Genomic DNA, 18,702 nt, shown 5'->3' with positions numbered 1-18,702 from the left:
CTTCTGCTTTGTTGTACTAGGATGTGAAATTTAGAATATCATATGCATGCATTAACGTTGTTTTTTTCAGAATTACCAAAACTTTTAAATAAAAATTCTTGACTTCGAACTTAGTTCCTATTGAATTGAATTTTATATAGTTCTATATTAATCTATTAAAATTATATCCATGAAAGTTATTGAAACTGTATATATATAAACCAATGCAAATTAAATATTGATCAAAGTTTTATTTATACATATTTCAAAAGGGCTTCCTGTACACTGGCTAGTACTAAAGACTTCCGTAAAATTAAGTGCTTTTTTGTTATGAGACTTTGAAAATAAATTTTCCTATATAATATGCAAATACTACCAACTGATTAAATTGGAAGAGATGTTCACATGAGACAACACTCACACAAAAAAGTTGACATATTTTATTGTGGTTTACATCAACAGCACATATACTGGTTCATAAAGCTTCAGTAGTTAATAGTTTAAACAAAACACACATGTAGTGGTACACAACTCACAAGAAGTACACAGAAAACCTATGGACGGCCATGGAAATGTAAAAATAATTTTAGAACCAATCCATTGTACAAAAGCAGACAAAATCAGTATGCATTCATACAACAACACTTTAATAAATAACTCAGCACATCTACAATTATACAATTATACTTGCACAATCATCTGAAAAATTCAAAAAGTTTTAAAACAAAGATAGTCACAATTCTCATTTTTTAATATTATTGAATATCCTCTGTTAATCCATGTTGTTAAATTAGTTAAACAATACCCATAATAATAACTAAATAATGTAATTTTCTGTCCGAAGGTCTTTTGAGCATTTGTTTCAACTAATTCTGTCATTTATTACACATAATTGTCCTTGAAATATTACAATATTGCAAACAACCTTTTATCATCAACAACACATGCCAAAAGGCTTAGATGAATAACAAATTAAAATAAAAATACAATAACAAATCATGTATATGTCATTGTGCATCTTAATACATGTATACACATTTATGTTTTGAGAACAATTTCAACAGATGTTTCTTCCATAAGTAAAAGGCATTCAAAGCATTTCATTGTCCCTTGTGTTAATTTCTCATTTAATATAATTCATTTACTGGCTGATAATAAGTGACAAAGCTTTTTTTTTAAAGTCATATTTCAATATGCAAACAGTTTGGATTTTAAACATTTATTTTGTCAAGACTGTTTCCAGATACATTATAGCTCCAGAATTTCTTGGAAGGTCTCAAAATACACCTCATTTATTGTTCGACATCACCCTGTCCAGCCTATATACTCTGTTCAAAGAACTGCACGAGGGTTTGAAGGTTATAGTTGTCTAGCACCTCTAGAAGGGCTGGGACACGACCTTTCATGTTCTGACCTTTAAACTTGAACTTGTCAATGAACAGATCCGTAATCATGCCTGGAATATGGAACAACTTATGAGAAGACAATTTAACAATTTTTGTAAACATTTAGCCGGAAGAGATCTGATTTTGAACAGATAGCACATATACATCGTGTTGGAATATAAATGAAATTTGATATGTACATGTAGAGTGGAAGTGGGATTGTTTTTAGGTGCTGGTAATGGTTTGGGTTATGCAGTGTTTAATACATGTAGAATGGAAGTGGGATTGTTTTTAGGTGTTGGAAATGGTTGGGGTTATAGGTGCTGGAAATGGTTGGGGTTATGCAGTGTTTAATACATGTAGAATGGAAGTGGGATTGTTTTTAGGTGCTGGAAATGGTTGGGGTTATGCAGTGTTTAATACATGTAGAATGGAAGTGGGATTGTTTTTAGGTGCTGGAAATGGTTGGGGTTATGCAGTGTTTAATACATGTAGAGTGGAAGTGGGATTGTTTTTAGGTACTGGAAATGGTTGGGGTTATGCAGTGTTTAATACATGTAGAGTGGACGTGGGATTGTTTTTAGATGCTGGAAATGGTTGGGGTTATGCAGTTTTTAATACATGTAGAATGAAAGTGGGATTGTCTTTAGGTGCTGGGGTTGGGGTTATGCAGTGTTTAATACATGTAGAATGGACGTGGGATTGTTTTTAGGTACTGGAAATGGTTGGGGTTATGCAGTGTTTAATACATGTAAAATGGAAGTGGGATTGTTTTTAGGTTCACATACTTACACCAGTAACTGACAACTGACCTTGCAACAGAGGCAAGGGGAAAATTTATGACCAAACCCACAAACATTATGTGGCAATTTTAGGAAGTCAACATAAAAAAACAAGGTTTGACAATCTTGCATTCAACAAACTGAACTAGCTATGTCTCAAAAACGGATGTGAGTGACAAAACAAAGCATTCAATCCTGCAATCAATTCACCAAACAAAGTACTAAAGCCTATTCTCAATGCACAAAACAACCCATTAATTTGCTATAGCTACCATACCATAGAGCCTCTCCAGATGGCAAGGTTGCCTCTTGTACTCGACCTTGAGCTGTTCTGCATCCTGCAGTATCTGTCTGTATTCGGGGGACAGGAACTCTGTGCTGTTCTCATGGACTTGCAGCTCCTGGCAACATACCAGAGATACAGGGCAACTAGGTAAACATGAGGCCTACATCACAGCAGTTCCAGGATACAGGGCAACTAAACATGAGACCTATATAAACACAGTTCCAGAAGTCTACTTTTTCTGTTGATCATAATATGACATTTTCTGTTTTGATGTTTGAAATAGTCACATTAAGACTGAACCATAACTTCGTCAATGATTCAGCTGACCTTTGAAGTTTTAGACAAAGAGTATTGATCTGATGGTTTATCTGACCTTTGACCTTGATCTTGTAAAATCAAGACTGATACATAATTCTCGATTTACCTGATACTTAAACTTACCAAAAATGCATAGCTCTTTACATGGTAACACAGTGCTCACCTTTGAACTTGGTGTGGTACAAAAGACTCGGTCAACTCTTTCCATAACTGCTAATGAAAAATCTATATACAATACCTTGAGAGCATCTATAAGCTGGACTTTCTTTGCCAACAACAGCTGGTATTCCAGTTTGGGATGGATCAGATTGAGGGTGTATGGGATAGAGTCCTCATTTACATCTAAAACATTTACAAATGAAACATCCTCTTTAACAATATTTAATTCAACAAAACAACAAAGACATTCAAACTATGTTCTAAGCAGAAAAGTCATGAAATTATGTACTTGTAAACAAGAATTAGATTTCATAAAGATTCAGTAAAATAATTCTGAAATTATCAGCATGTTTTTCTACCCCTAAAGCTAATAATTTTATGGCCAAATTTTGGCTAACACTTGTCAGTTCAGGTCATTTTAGACATTGTTTCTAATATTAACAAAATTTCATATATTGCAAACTTGGACAAAAATATTCAACATTTAGTTTTTTAATTGATACAGGATACTTGTGTAGGATAGGTCACTCTGTGTCACTATATGTGTCTATGTCTCTGTACTAGTGTTTGTGTCCCTTGTCTTGTATGTGTCCATTTGATTCTCTTGTGAGATTCAGTCCCTTGTCCTGTGTGCGTCCAACCATGTACCGTGATGTCATATATGTTTTGTTCAGTGAGAATGAGAGAATTCAAAGAAACAAGATTCTTATTGGTCAGTTCCAAAACCCTTTGTGAAATTCAGAGAAAATTACTGACCATGCTTTCTTTTGCTCTCTAGCTGTCGCAAGACAAACTTGTATTGCAACTACGATTATATTTTACCAACCTGGTTTCTTTGTCCTGTTATATGTATAAATACATATATACAAGAATTCCGATATACATTCGGACAGCCACATAAATATCGAACCTTGGGCGGCGTTTCTAGTTATTTGAACCCCTACCCCACTACACTTGTAAATACTTTGGTTTGTGAAAATAATTAGACAACTGTTCCCAAATTATAATTTATTTATGGGCAAAAGCCAGGCTGGGTTATGTGAATATGCAGAAATTTATTGATTGTTTTTACACAGACAGAACATAAGTTTGCACATAACTATGGTGACCAGAAAAAAGTCAACTCTTTATAAAACAGCAAATATTAGTTTGTGTTGAAAATCCATACAATCCAGGATATGAAAACATTATCAAAGTCAGGGTTAAGTCCTACCGTATGTTATGTCCAGTCTGACCTTCTTCTTGGTGGCCTCCTTGGTCAGTACGTCCTTGAGGATGGATATCGTAGAGATGTTGTCAGAGCGGAATGTCGCTGTGCCCTTGCTGCAACACCAACCAGCATAATACCATAGGAAACAAACATATATATGAGCCACCTTCTGGGAAAAGTGAGCTTAATGCATGGGTCTAAAGTGTTGTTCCAGACTAGCATATGCAGTCAGCACAAGCTTATCAGGGACGACACTTTCTGCTTCTTCTTAGTGAAAATCCATTTTAGGCGAAGTGTTGTCAGGTGAGGACTGGACAGGCTATGCTGGGATGACCCTTTACCTACATGCATTCAGCCCAGTTTTAGGAAATATAAAATGTTCCCTTAAAAAACATTGAATTGTAAGGTATTAAGATATTTTACTTAATGAAAAATATTCAAGTTAAAAATAAGGTAGAACTGTATTTCTTGCATGGTTACCTGTACAAGCACTCAAGCTGTGTGTCCAGGAAGGTGGAGACAAAATGGAACTGTACGCTGTCCCCGGGCGGGGTCTTCTCTGGTAGTTCTGGGAGACAGAAACACACCCAGGAGTGCATCTCCCCCTGACTGAACTGGCCTGTCAACTTCAGGCTGTTGTGGGGTCTGTGGGTGTGTGAACAAGGCGTGAGAAAACATGGTATGTGTAAACAGAACACCATACAGTTATCATACAGAAAATAAACTATCAAAATAAACTTGAAGTCATAAACGTGTAAACAAGAACTATCAAGACTCAACGCGCTGGACTACTATTGAAGTATAACATATAATACCCTCCAAGACTTATTTGATATTGAAGATTTGTGATTTTTAAAAAGGTATCATTATGAAAACTTAAACCAGAAAATTCATTAAGTACAACAAGAAGCAAAGCCATGCCACAAAACCAGATTTTCAATATTTTATCATCTTACTGGTATTTGATTTACAGTGAAATTCCAATTCAAATCTGCATTTAAGCAATTACCTAACATAACTCAATAGTTATCAGTGCAATACCTCCATACTATGACCCTCAAACTCTATTTTGAGTGGTTTACAAAATTTGTATTTGGGCTGTGCACTGTCAAAAGGGGGTATAATGCATGTGTGTAAACATGGGTGGCAAAATCAAATGTCCAAGTTGCCCAAGTCGTACATTTGCTAGTCTGGGCAGCTCATATTTTTACAATTAAGTTGTCCGTGGACAATCTTTTTTTTTAATCGGGTCGAGGAAACAAAAAAATTGAAAAAATACAAACCGTAATTAAGTTTTACAAAAGCAGATGATGACACGCTATAACATTGTCCATGCTATTTGCAAAGCAATCAAGCTAAACTACATAGTAAATCGCGTAATGCATTTGCAACAATCAGCCAGACTGTAAGACGGTGTAAAGACTGGTTTCTGTATTTTTACGGAAACTATCGAACTAAGATGATCATTTTTAAATCTTCAACTTCATCGGAGCAGAAACCCAAAGCTTTGAACAGTCCACCCCACCCCCACCCCCTAAAAAATAAGAACGATTATGATAAACAAGGGCTGTTTGTAAAACATGCATGCCCCCCATATGGGCTGTCCATTGTAGTGGCAGCCATTGTGTGAGCACGATTTTTGTCACTGTGACCTTGACCTTTGACCTAGTGACCTGAAAATCAATAGGGGTCATCTGCGAGTCACGATCAATGTACCTATGAAGTGTCATGATCCTAGGCAAAAGCGTTCTTGAGTTATCATCCGAAAATCATTTTACTATTTCGGGTCACCGTGACCTTGACCTTTGACCTTGTGACCTCAAAATCAATAGGGGTCATCTGCGAGTCATGATCAATCTACCTATGAAGTTTCATGATCCTAGGCAAAAGCGTTCTTGAGTCATCATCCCAAAACCATTTTACTATTTCAGGTCACCGTGACCTTGACCTTTGACCTAGTGACCTCAAAAACAATAGGGGTTATCTGCAAGTCATGATCAATCTACCTATGAAGTTTCATGATACTAGGCGTATGCGTTCTTGAGTTATCATCCGGAAACCATTTTACTATTTCGGGTCACCGTGACCTTGACCTTTGACCTAGTGACCACAAAATTGATAGGGGTCAACTGCGGGTCATGATCAATCTACCCATGAAGTTTCATGATCCTAGGCATATGCGTTCTTGAGTTATCATCTGGAAACCATTTTACTATTTCGGGTCACCGTGACCTTGACCTTTGACCTAGTGACCTCAAAATTGATAGGGGTCATCTGCGAGTCATGATCAATCTACCCATGAAGTTTCATGATCCTAGGCGTATGCGTTCTTGAGTTATCATCCGGAAACCATTTTACTATTTCGGGTCACCGTGACCTTGACCTTTGACCTAGTGACCTCAAAATCAATAGGGGTCATCTGCGAGTCATTATCAATCTACCCATGAAGTTTCATGATCCTAAGTGTATGCGTTCTTGAGTTATCATCCGAAAACCATTTTACTATTTCGGGTCACCGTGACCTTGACCTTTGACCTAGTGACCTCAAAATCAATAGGGGTCATCTGCGAGTCATTATCAATATACCCATGAAGTTTCATGATCCTAAGCGTATGCGTTCTTGAGTTATCATCCGAAAACCATTTTACTATTTCGGGTCACCGTGACCTTGACCTTTGACCTAGTGACCTCAAAATCAATAGGGGTCATCTGCGAGTCATGATCAATCTACCTATGAAGTTTCATGATCCTAGGCGTATGCATTCTCGAGTTATCATACGACAACCACCTGGTGGACGGACCGACCGACCTACTGACCGACCGACCTACCGACCGACCGACCGACATAAGCAAAGCAATATACCCCCTCTTCTTCGAAGGGGGGCATAAAAATATGATTTAAACAAGAGATTGCCAAGCAATATGGTCCCCTACCGGTGAAACTCCTTATTGTCAGTAATTTGTTGTTGTTGCCATAGCAACCAGAATTCTTGACGTAGGAGCAAAAAGAAATGACGTGCATAATCTCCATATTGCCATCTATCCATGTTTAAAGTTTCATGAACAAATATGAAGAACTTTTTAAGTTATCGAAGGATCCAGAAAAGTGTGACAGACAGACAGACAGACAGACAGACAGACAGACAGACAGACTGACTGACTGACTGACTGACTGACTGACTGACTGACTGACTGACTGACTGACTGACTGACAGACTGACAGACTGACAGACTGACAGACAGACAGACAGACAGACTGACTGACTGACTGACTGACTGACTGACTGACTGACTGACTGACTGACTGACTGACTGACTGACTGACTGACTGACTGACTGACTGACTGACAGACAGACTGACTGACAGACAGAGAGCAAACCATCAGTCTCCTCCGATTTCGCCGGTAGGGGACAATAAACACTCCAGAACTTTCCAAGAAACTTGGCTAAAGGATTTTCCATGGTTACGAGTTGAGGATGATCAAATTGCTACATGTAAAATATTTAAGTCTTATAATGTTTATAATATACTGCTAAAAAGAATGTACCATGGAAAAAAAAATGTAACTGAAACAAGCAAATTATACTCATTATTAATGATTATTTCCACAATATTTTACATTAATTCATAAATACGTTTATAATTTATATAAACATTTAAATTTAATGGACAAGTGTAGTTCAGCAATGGACAAGTTAAATTTCCTAAATGGTTGCCCATGGACAAGTATAGTTTTTTTAGATTTTGCCACCCCTGCATAAAGTGTCGTCCCATATTAGTATGTGCAGTCCACACAGGCTAATCAGGGACAATACTTTCCACTTTTTTTGGTATTTTTAGTTTACAGAAAGTCCCTTCTTAGCAAAAATCTAGTTTAGGCGGAAAGAGTCGTCCCTGTGCGGACTGTGCGAATCTTGAACTTTACGCACATGCATTAAACCCCCTTATCACAGAGCAAGGCTAAAATATATTGTAGGACCATCAACCCAAAAACATAAAATAGCCAGATCTTCAAAAGCTGTACACAAACCTCTGTTCATCAAACACATGTGTGCGTTGATGCAGGGAGAGTGGTTTGATCTGATACTGCATGACCTTGCAAGTCTTGGGCTGCACTCTAGGGGTCACGTACGCCTGGATGGTGCCATACTGGCCCTCTATGGAGCGTATCTTCAACTCCAGGCGAGTCGTGTTGGCCTGGCAACGGTACGTGGCCAGCAGGAAATTGCCCTCCTGATTGATGGAATGTTCAATCAAATTATTAGTTTGCATGACAATAAATGGTCAAAAGATGAACAAATATTTGCAAATTTGAATACATTATGGAAAAGGTAAGTGATGATGATAGACCATCATTGATAATGATGATGAGGCTGATTGTCAGTTTAATAATGATGGTTGTTATTTTGAAATAGGAAAAGGTGTTTATGAGCAAATCAGCAATTAACAAAACATTTACAAGACAATGTGAAAAATAAACAAGAGCACCTCATAACAGGTGCAAACGCTCAGCTGCTAGTGCATTTTTGAATAAATGAAAGCTTGAGAGATTTTTTTTTAGAGGTCACAGTGACCTTGAACTTTGGCCTAGCGACCCCAAAATGGGTGTGGTGTGTAGAACTCATCAAGGTGCATCTACATATGAAGTTTCAAAGTTGTAGGTGCAAGCACTTCGATTTTAGAGCAAAATGTTAGCACGACGGCGGACGACACGACAAGCTGGCTATGACAATACCTCCGGTTTTCTCCCAAAACAGCCGAGCTAATAAAATTAGAGCTTTATTACAAACATGACTCATATCCCTGCACTGCAATATTCGCTATGATCAAGAGCAAATAACTCAGGAATTTGTGGATCACTGGGGATAAAAAATCTCCTGTGCATCTAAATATTGTTGTGATTAAATATTAGAAATTTCAAGAAAACGGCTTGAGAAATGAGGAAGAAGTTTGTGCTACAAAGTATCATATTTAATTCAGACCGACTCACCAGCTGAAGAAGAACAACAACAAAAATCATCAAAATGACTCCAATGTATCTGCTCTTAACTTTGTTTGCCTTGGTATGAAAACTGAGTTTGAAATGTGTAGTTCTTGTTACCTCAGGTAGGCAGGCACTGTAGCTGACCACAGCTGAGTTCTTCTCCACGTCCAGTAAGTCAATGGGCACATCACTCTGAAATACAAACAACACAGAAAACTCCAGAATATGGATAAGATTGTTGTTGTATCTATTGATATTAAGTTGGTCTGTTTCGAATACCTTCCTGTTCAATAATATTGGTAAGATGAGGGCAATAGATCGCTCACCTGTGTAATGAACATTTTCTCAAAGTTATAATTCTTATAAAGTTGTTTTTAACCAGTTCTTATTTAATAAATTGTTAATAAGAAAAAAATGATTTTGTACAAATCTGTAGCAATATGCTGGGTTATAATCTATTCATAAATCAATATTTTGGCTGAAGTTATAAAAAAGTAAAACACAAACCTTGGATGACCTACCTGCAAAAGTACAACACAAACCTTGAATGACCTTCCTGCAAAAGTACAACACAAACCTTGGATGACCTACCTGCAAAAGTACAACACAAACCTTGAATGACCTTCCTGCAAAAGTACAACACAAACCTTGGATGACCAACCTGCAAAAGTACAACACAAACGTTGGATGACCTTCCTGCAAAAGTACAACACAAACCTTGGATGACCTACCTGCAAAATTACAACACAAACCTTGGATGACCTTCCTGCAAAAGTACAACACAAACCTTGGATGACCTTCCTGCAAAAGTTCAAACACAAACCTTGGATGACCTTCCTGCAAAAGTACAACACAAACCTTGGATGACCTTCCTGCAAAAGTACAACACAAACCTTGAATGACCTTCCTGCAAAAGTACAACACAAACATTGGATGACCTTCCTGCAAAGGTACAACACATACCTTGGATGACTTTCCTGCAAAAGTACAACACAAACCTTGGATGACCTACCTGCAAAAGTACAACATAAACCTTGGATGACCTTCCTGCAAAAGTACAACACAAACCTTGGATGACCTACCTGCAAAAGTACAACACAAACCTTGGATGACCTTCCTGCAAAAGTACAACACAAACGTTGGATGACCTTCCTGCAAAAGTACAACACATACCTTGCATGACCTTCCTGCAAAAGTACAACACAAACCTTGGATGACCTTCCTGCAAAAGTACAACACAAACCTTGGTTGACCTACCTGCAAAAGTACAACACAAACCTTGGATGACCTACCTGCAAAAGTACAACACAAACCTTGGATGACCTTCCTGCAAAAGTACAACACAAACGTTGGATGACCTTCCTGCAAAAGTACAACACATACCTTGGATGACCTTCCTGCAAAAGTACAACACAAACCTTGGATGACCTTCCTGCAAAAGTACAACACAAACCTTGGTTGATCTACCTGCAAAAGTACATTGTCGATAGGCATCTGCAGCTCCAGACTGAGAGTGTAACTGGCGTCCTCGCGATTCAGTACAAACTTGTCGTTGATGTGGAAGCTGGGGACCGCAGAGATGGCAGTGGTGCTCTGTGCCGTCTGCTGGTACTTTTCCCGCTCTGACATTACCTTCTGCTGCAGCTGCTCAAGGTCAGTCCTGACACAGAGGCATCATGGGGGATGTGCATTGAACTGATATTGTATAAATAATTCTTTAAAAACAAAGAGCAATTTCAAGCGTCTTGTGGCAAGCAAACTTATTAATTCAACATTTACAATGAAGATCATTTATTAAAGAATATGTTTCTCACATTTAGAGCAACAGCATGGCTTTAAGAACAGTGATATTTGCAGAATTAAAAAAAAAATGCGCAGAAAAACGAGTTATAAGTTGGTTTTGAGAGATCTTATTTATAATATACATACTTATTTAATATTGTACTTCAAGATCTACATGAAGGGCACAAAATGACAATTTTTTTGTTTTTTACTGTCAGAGTAATTGATTTGCCCTTTCATAAATGTTAAAAGTACATATTCCTGATAATGAAAACAAAATATAAGTCATATCAATTATGTCAGTCCACTAGTACATGAATAAACCATAATTATAGACATAGAAATATATGATAAACCCAATCACCAGAAGCGTGCATTTGTCAAAACCATTACAACTGACATGCAGATCTCAAAGACTATATAAACATTTTTTAAATGGTGTTCACAAAGCTAATGAAATTTTAGTAAATGACAATCACGCCCAAATTAGTATTGATTCTAATAAATTTGAACACAGTTATAAATAGCTTTTGTGTGCATTTTGTTCTGACCAGTAGGTATAATAACATATACAAAGAGAATACTGGTTTAGTGTTGAATACAGAACCTGAAAAACCAGCCTTGACAAAATGGTGCAACTTTGATTAACTATGATTCAAGCAAGCTTTTATCGAGTATATTCTTTATTATAATGTATCGTATCTCTAATAAATTTGTATTATTCATTAATATATTCATCTAAAATTATCAGTTTATATCAAGTAAAGAAAAGTTTGTGTGCACTTTGAAAGTGAATAACTTAGGTAAATAAAATAAAGGTGTGAAGATTTATACAATTCAACTTTGAAATGTTAAGAGAGAAAAAAAGTTTGGTAAAGAAAAAGAAGGTGATGTTAAGAATAAATATAATGTTTAATGCAGAAAAGTCTAAGAACATCATTGGTACAAATAATTATTTTTAAATCATTTGTTCATCACTGGCATTCTGCATATCGTACAAATGTACACATGAATACCCACATACTTCAAGCCTGTTATTTTCTGCACGGCTACAGGAGACGTGATCACCTCGGTTGGTCCCAGGGCTTTAGTTTGCTGCTCAGTGGTCAGGCCTAACACCCAGCCTAGCAAATACACACAGTCCCACCTGAACAACGCAATTATCTCCCTTTAAAAACCTTGTTTACGAGAGATCCAATTCTCTGGACCAAAATGCAGACAGCATGTCACTCTTCTGTCAAACTTTTGACTATTACCTGTCTTCAAACTACAGACTCTGTATTTAGTTTTTATACTCCAGTTTCACAAATGTTTATTACTATTTTCAGTATATTTTAACAAAGACATGCAATGTAGAAAGCATTTTAAAAAGTATATGCAAATCCACCATGTTTTGGAAGAAAACCCCATATTCATTATAGAAATACGCAACGATATTGACCAGTCTCATTCCATAATATATTCACCCAATTTTGTATGCAAGGAATTACAATTTCTTATGCATATAATAATATCATTACACTGCTTCTATATTAAAACCCCAAAAGGTGTATGCAAACTTTAATTAATATATGCTCATATACAAATTTTGTTGTATACTTTATTAAAAGTTCTCAATCCATTCAATATATTTTTATTTCAATCTCTTGTGTGTAGAACCATGGTACTGGCTGTTACTTCCTAATTATGCCCCAAACATACATTTGAATTGCAGTACAAATCTACAATAGTGCAATATATAAACCAAGCACCATCAGGTTAATAATGGTAAGATATTACACCAGAGCTAAGGCTATGGAAATGTTTCTGGGATGTTGTTAAATTAGTATCTACTGGTATACAAAATTACAAATTAATATGTATAAGTAGTTTCCATTTTGTTTTGGTAACTTACATTAATATATTAAGCAAGCATTCTGATGTAGTATCAAACCAGAATCAAGAATACATGTATCTGAGAAGAAAGCTATGAATAAAAAATATACACTTCATACAAGGGTGAACAAGAATAAATAACCATATGGAAAAATGAATATGTTCATGTGAACCAGCCAAACCATGCATAAAATGAGAAAGGCTATAGATATACATAGAGTGAGTTCACCAGGAGTTTATTCCCTTGAATTCTACCTCATAGTGATTATCTTTTCTTTGCCCTGTGCAGTAAGAATAGTGGCATCCGGCCCTGCCTGGCGCTGTTTGCTTTCCGTAGTCAGGCCCATAACCCAACCTTTGTGTGAACGGGGGAAAAAGATGTTATGCACCTATACATGTTTTCTCCAAGGGGTGTTTTCCAAGCAATGCTCTTGAGCAGAGAATTTAACTTGTAGCTAAAAAATTGATGGCTTCATCTAAGTTAAAAATCTTACATATTAAGCTCATTCTGTTTCTATTACACTATTTGTAGGTCGAACAAAGTGGTGACGATAATAAAGGTATCACAAAACTACAATTATGTAAAATACAAGCTCTTTTATGGCCAAATTTGATGTTTGACCGCACAGTGTGACCTTCAAATTTGAGGCAGAGAGACAGACGTAACATGATACGCCGTCTACAAATGGTGATAATTTGTGTAAGTTATTTTAAAATTGCATGGTATATGACAAATTTTGAGTCTGTACAAGCAGTTTTATGGTTAAATTTGACATTTGACTTCTAAGTGTGACGTTGACCTATGAAGTATGCAAAAAGGGTGTTACAGGCAACATATCGTCTTATCATGGTTTACATTTGTGCCAGTTCATTCAAAAATTGCATAATGAATGACAAAATTACAGTCAAGACATGCTGCTATATTGCCAACTTTTACCTATGCTTGTAAATGTGACCTTGACCTTTGAGGATATCATACATAAGTTTCACACACAATATTGTCTCATAATACAAAACATTTGTGCCAAGGATTTATTAAACACATCAATAGATGGGGAAGTTATGGCTGAGACAGACATTTTCAAGCAGTTTTACTCCAAAATTTATTTTCTGACCTTTAATTGTAACTTTAACCTTTGAGGTAGAAGGATGGTAGGGAGATGTGTGTTACGTGCTTCACATCTTTTAATGGTGGTTATCATTTGTGCCAAGATATTTTAAAATCCTTCAATATTGTGTTGGTTGAGACAGGAATTTCCAGCAAGAAATCCAGACATTCAGATGTATGTACAGACATACAAAAACAGGATGTGACTGTTGTATGCTCCTTCTACAAATGGGGAATAAAAAAGGCTGTCATTAAATTACAAAATAAACAAATAAACTAAATGTTCTCAGTGATGTTGTCAAACATTCCAGTATTTCAAAAGGACATGAACAAACCAGCGTAAGTTGAGCAGACGATCTCGTCATATCCTGCTGTACCCAGAATGCCTCCCTGTACTGATGTGATGCTTTCTGAACAAGTCTACAAAAGTAAAATGAAATTTATTTTTTACATCCTGTTAACCACATATAAGAAGATGTTAATACACAACAGTTGAAATGAAAAGGAAAGGCTTTCACATAATAAATACACAATTTTAATATTCAAATGAAAAAGTTCTTTTGGAGAATCGCTTTGTAATTTGTGTTTCATTTGTAAAAAGGCAAATTTAGGTTTCTTTACGATAAGCTATTTTTCTCATAGCAAATTGATTCTCAAAGCAAATTGATTCCCTTTTAAAAGCAAGGGCATTAAATTATACAAATATTCCTGTATTTGTGTAAGCTTCTTGTGTGAATTATGTAGCAGTTTCCATGGTTTCACCTACATGTGTATGCCTGTGTATGGGTTCGTCTGAGTCATCATAGCTGTACACCTCCACCAGCCCGTCATCACGACCCACAATAAGGTCAAGGACTCCATCTGCCGTGATGTCAAAGTTGTCCAAGCATAGCACACCTCCATTACGCTTCTCATTGGTCAGTTCCCACAAATGGGAGGGGCAGTCCCTGAGAAGAAAGCAAAACTACTGTGAAGCCAATATTATTGGTGGGGCAGTATTTGTCTTAGATTTGTTTTGGTCTGCTCATCCACAAATTCAAATGTTCCACAACAGTTTATGTCCAAAGACTAATCTTCAAAATATATACAAGTTGTTCAGTGAAACTTAAGAGGTCAACTACTTTTGACATGTTGTTTTGCTGTTTCGATTTACAAGCATTTTTGAACAAGCACATTCTTATTATGACCTCAATGGAGATGTCTTGCATATACCCTGCTGCTATTTTTAAGTTAACATGCAGAGAAACCTTGCTGAAAGCTTAATAAATATACTGGTATAGGGATGGCAAAAATGTGATTTTATAATGAGAATACACATTGAAACAAGAGCTCCGCGGTCAAAGCAAATGCTGCCCCCCCCCCCCCCAAAGGGGTTTGAACTAGTGACTCAAAATTCAATAGAGGTCATTTTCTCTCCAACCAATGCACATGTGAAGTATCAAGCCGAATGGTCAATTGTTGACGAGTTATTGATGGAAACGATTTTCACACTTATTGTGATAGTGACCTTTGACCTAGAGAGCCCAATTTCAATAGGGGTCATCTACTGTTCAAGGCCAATGCACAGGGGAAGTATCAAGCCAATCAGTGAATCAATTGATGAGTTATTGAGCGCAAATAATTTCACACTTAGTGTGAACGTGACCTTGACCTTTGACATTGTGACCCAAATTGCAATAGGGGCCATCTACTGTCCAACGCCAATTCACCATACATGCCAGACGTCCCGATCTCGGCGGGACAGTCCCGCTTTTGGGCCCTTTGTCCTGGCGTCCCGATATGAGACGATTTGTCCCGACATTCATAAAAAACGATGTAAGGTCTATAGGTTCCCAATAAAATTCGCTATTCAAGATCTGTTTCGCTAACACTTACCACCGCTAATCCGATTCTACTTCTCGTGTGTACCAGTGTTGTTTATGACACCTTATCAGCGATTTATCGGCTAATTATTGATTTTATCAGGCATTCACACCATGGTGGTCTTCAAGATAGTGGTCGCTTATTGCTATCGATAGTTGTATTATAATGAAATAAATGTTGAAAATGTTTTTGTTTTTGTCTTTGTTTGAAACGGTTTACAAAACAATTGTTTTGTAAAATTAACTCTACGTCATTAATGAGTCTTTTACATTAAATGTTTAGTTCCAAAATAGCGCGATAATTCCGTGTCAAGCTGATGTAACTGTTCGGTAGATTGTTTACTGTAACCCGTACTTTCAGTGTACTGGATAACCTTCCCTGCGTTAATGTTTGCCATTGAAAGTAATATAATAAGTATTGTTGTCGTAATGTTCCAGATTTTGTACTCTTAAAAGATGAATATTATCTTTGTTGTTTGCTATTGTCTTATTTAATAAAACTGTTATTGTTATGTTTTAGATTTCATGCTTCATATCAGATGTTTTATGTCCTGAATAAAAGTATTAAGAGTTTTTGTTAGTACTATACTGACTACAGTAAAGGTGGAACGATAGATCGTTTTAGGTGTCCTGCTTTTTGGTCAAATGTCCCGACAATTTTTTATGGAATGTCCCGCTTTGGACCTAAAAAATTCTGGCAAGTATGCAATTCACATGGGAAGTATCAAACCAACAGTCCCTCCCTTCACAAGTTATTGATCTGAAACAATTTTCACTTTTTGACCTTTGACCTAGTGACCCCAATTTCAATAGGGTTCATCTACTGGCAAAGGCCAAAGCACATGGGAAGTATTAAACTAACTGGTCAGTCTGTTCGCAAGTTATTGATCCGAAACAATTTTCACTCTTAGTGTGACAGTGACAATTGACCTAGTGACCCCAATTTCAATAGGGGTCATCTACTGGCAAAGCCCAGTACAAATGGGAAGTATCAAGCCAATTCCTCAATCCGTTCACAAGTTTCTGATTGGAAACAAACTGGTCTACTTTTCTTCTAAAATAAATCTTTTAATCATCAAAATATCTTAAAGGTCAAATTTGCTTTATTATCATAAATAATGCCCGTGAGTTATTTCACTTTCACAAGACAAGATGGGTACCACTATTTGGACAGTTTTTTTTAAATACTATTATAAAGCACCTATGGATTATCCTACTAATTAGATGTTAAAATGGGCTTTAGAGGCCACTTTATTAAAACTAGCTAGACAGCTTATTTTCTTATCCCTGACGTGAAAGTAAGGGTAGTTAGATAGCAAATAATTGAGGCACTGAAGAGAAATACAAAGAAGCTAGAAAATCTTATCACTAAAGAGAAGGGACAAAAGCTGTGTTTGTGAAACAAAATGCCCCCTACTGCACTTTAAACAGCACGGCAGCAATTTAAGAAAAAAACTGTTAAGTTCAAGGCCCATAACTTTGTAATCAATGGGCTAGAACAAAACTTAATCTATAAGTCATGTAGGTAGACTAACACACACACAAAATAAGGTCAGTATCTGCAAGCATTTTGGAAAAAAAATCAGGATTGTTATTTAAGAGAAAATTGTTTGGACAAAGGCCAATAACTTCGTACAAATCAATTGATAGAAAGGAAATTGGAACTTCATCTGTAAGTCATGAAGGTAGGGAACAGATGCCAGATGGACAGACTTACGGACGGACAGTCTGACAGCTATATGCTACCCTACAGAGGGGCATAAAAACTAGCTTCATGTTAAAAACATCATGCCATTAGTTGGCACACATATGTATGTATGCTGCCAAATTGGTTGTCATCTTTGATGTCATATTTAAAGTGTTAATTTGTTTAACATTAGTTCTATTTAATTTATCAGAATATTACCATACAAAATTACATCAATCTAAATCTTAGTAAGAATTTATAAACCCTAATTATATAATTAATTATTTCATTACTTGAAAAGCTTACGTATCATTTGAACCAGTAGCCTGGATACTCTAAGTCAATCACAATCCCCACAATTGAGTGTGACAATACCTGCCAATCTGTACGAGGCCGACTCTCCCATCAGAGGTCCCAAACAGCACCTCTGTACCATCATCCCCTGAAATGTTTATAGAAAATAAGTAGTATTGCAGCATTTAAATAACCATCATAATAAGGATGCAGTGTAAAACTGCCATACTGCAAAATCATTATTATCCTGTGGCAATATTTTCATTGATTTGGTGGGTCAGCTGATCCAGAAGTTTAAAGTCCCAACACAAAATTATTCCCAATAGTTTACCAGTATTATTTTAACTACAAAATGACAACACGAAAGACATTATTATCCAATGTAATCCCGTTTTAACAAAATGCTTGAGGTGTCTGTAATTTTAATGACAAACATAATCCCTTGGCTTTTGAACAGTTTTATTCGTACCTGATGTAAATAGCAAAAAAACAACATGTTCGAGTTCGGAATAACAACTACAGTCCACTCTTGTTAATTCGACATCGGATATCTCGATATTCTCGATATGTCGAAGTAAGCTCAATGTCCCAACTTTTTTCCTTCTTTATCTATATAAATAAACATCGCATATCTCGATTTTCGTTATGTCGAATAATTCGATATCTCGATATAAAATTTTGTCCTGAGTCCTGATTTTACACGTATTTACTGTGGTTTATCTCAAAGTGCGAATTACCGTTCCAGTGTCGGCAAAAGGTGAGAAATTTTTTCTTTGATTCTTCACCCTCCTGCTTCGCCCGACTTCTCCCCATACACGTGTGTAATGTCGTTAGCCATTAACAGTAAGGCCTGTCACTTTAACATCAATTAACTGCAATTACTACACAGCTTGCCGAAAGACTAATTGTTTTTACAAACACCATTCCAAAATGCATTGAGTTATATTTTTGCGTATATAAACCGTCGCAAATTTGCAGAATGTTGTTCTA

General features: G+C 36.5%; 1 protein-coding gene across 50 annotated transcripts in view; it reads right to left on the bottom strand.

The window, feature by feature from the left end:
* Positions 1-403: 403 nt before the first annotated feature.
* The window catches only part of LOC127858134 (Bardet-Biedl syndrome 7 protein homolog), a 36,904-nt gene continuing 18,605 nt past the window's right edge, over positions 404-18,702 (bottom strand). The window contains exons 7-18 of one of the 50 annotated variants that reach the window (XM_052395088.1): positions 17,794-17,860; positions 14,636-14,816; positions 14,205-14,289; positions 11,911-12,010; positions 10,572-10,764; positions 9,222-9,296; positions 8,151-8,353; positions 4,600-4,764; positions 4,123-4,232; positions 2,989-3,092; positions 2,424-2,547; positions 404-1,435 (exon numbers count right to left, since the gene is read on the bottom strand). In XM_052395088.1, the coding sequence (XP_052251048.1) occupies positions 1,299-1,435; positions 2,424-2,547; positions 2,989-3,092; positions 4,123-4,232; positions 4,600-4,764; positions 8,151-8,353; positions 9,222-9,296; positions 10,572-10,764; positions 11,911-12,010; positions 14,205-14,289; positions 14,636-14,816; positions 17,794-17,860 (1,544 nt within the window). In that variant the 3' untranslated portion in view covers positions 404-1,298. Of the gene's footprint in view, positions 1,436-2,423; positions 2,548-2,988; positions 3,093-4,122; positions 4,233-4,599; positions 4,765-8,150; positions 8,354-9,221; positions 9,297-9,322; positions 9,906-9,927; positions 10,765-11,910; positions 12,011-14,204; positions 14,290-14,635; positions 14,817-17,793; positions 17,861-18,702 lie in introns of those variants that run through there. The other 49 variants (XM_052395075.1, XM_052395060.1, XM_052395063.1 and 46 more) reach the window with 49 other exon arrangements.

The sequence above is a fragment of the Dreissena polymorpha genome, chromosome 14 (genome assembly GCF_020536995.1).
Source record: "Dreissena polymorpha isolate Duluth1 chromosome 14, UMN_Dpol_1.0, whole genome shotgun sequence".
In the NCBI taxonomy this organism is placed as follows: Eukaryota; Metazoa; Mollusca; class Bivalvia; order Myida; family Dreissenidae; genus Dreissena; species Dreissena polymorpha.
The sequence above is the reverse complement of the archived record's forward strand: the minus strand, read 5'-3'. Positions and strand labels throughout refer to the sequence as shown.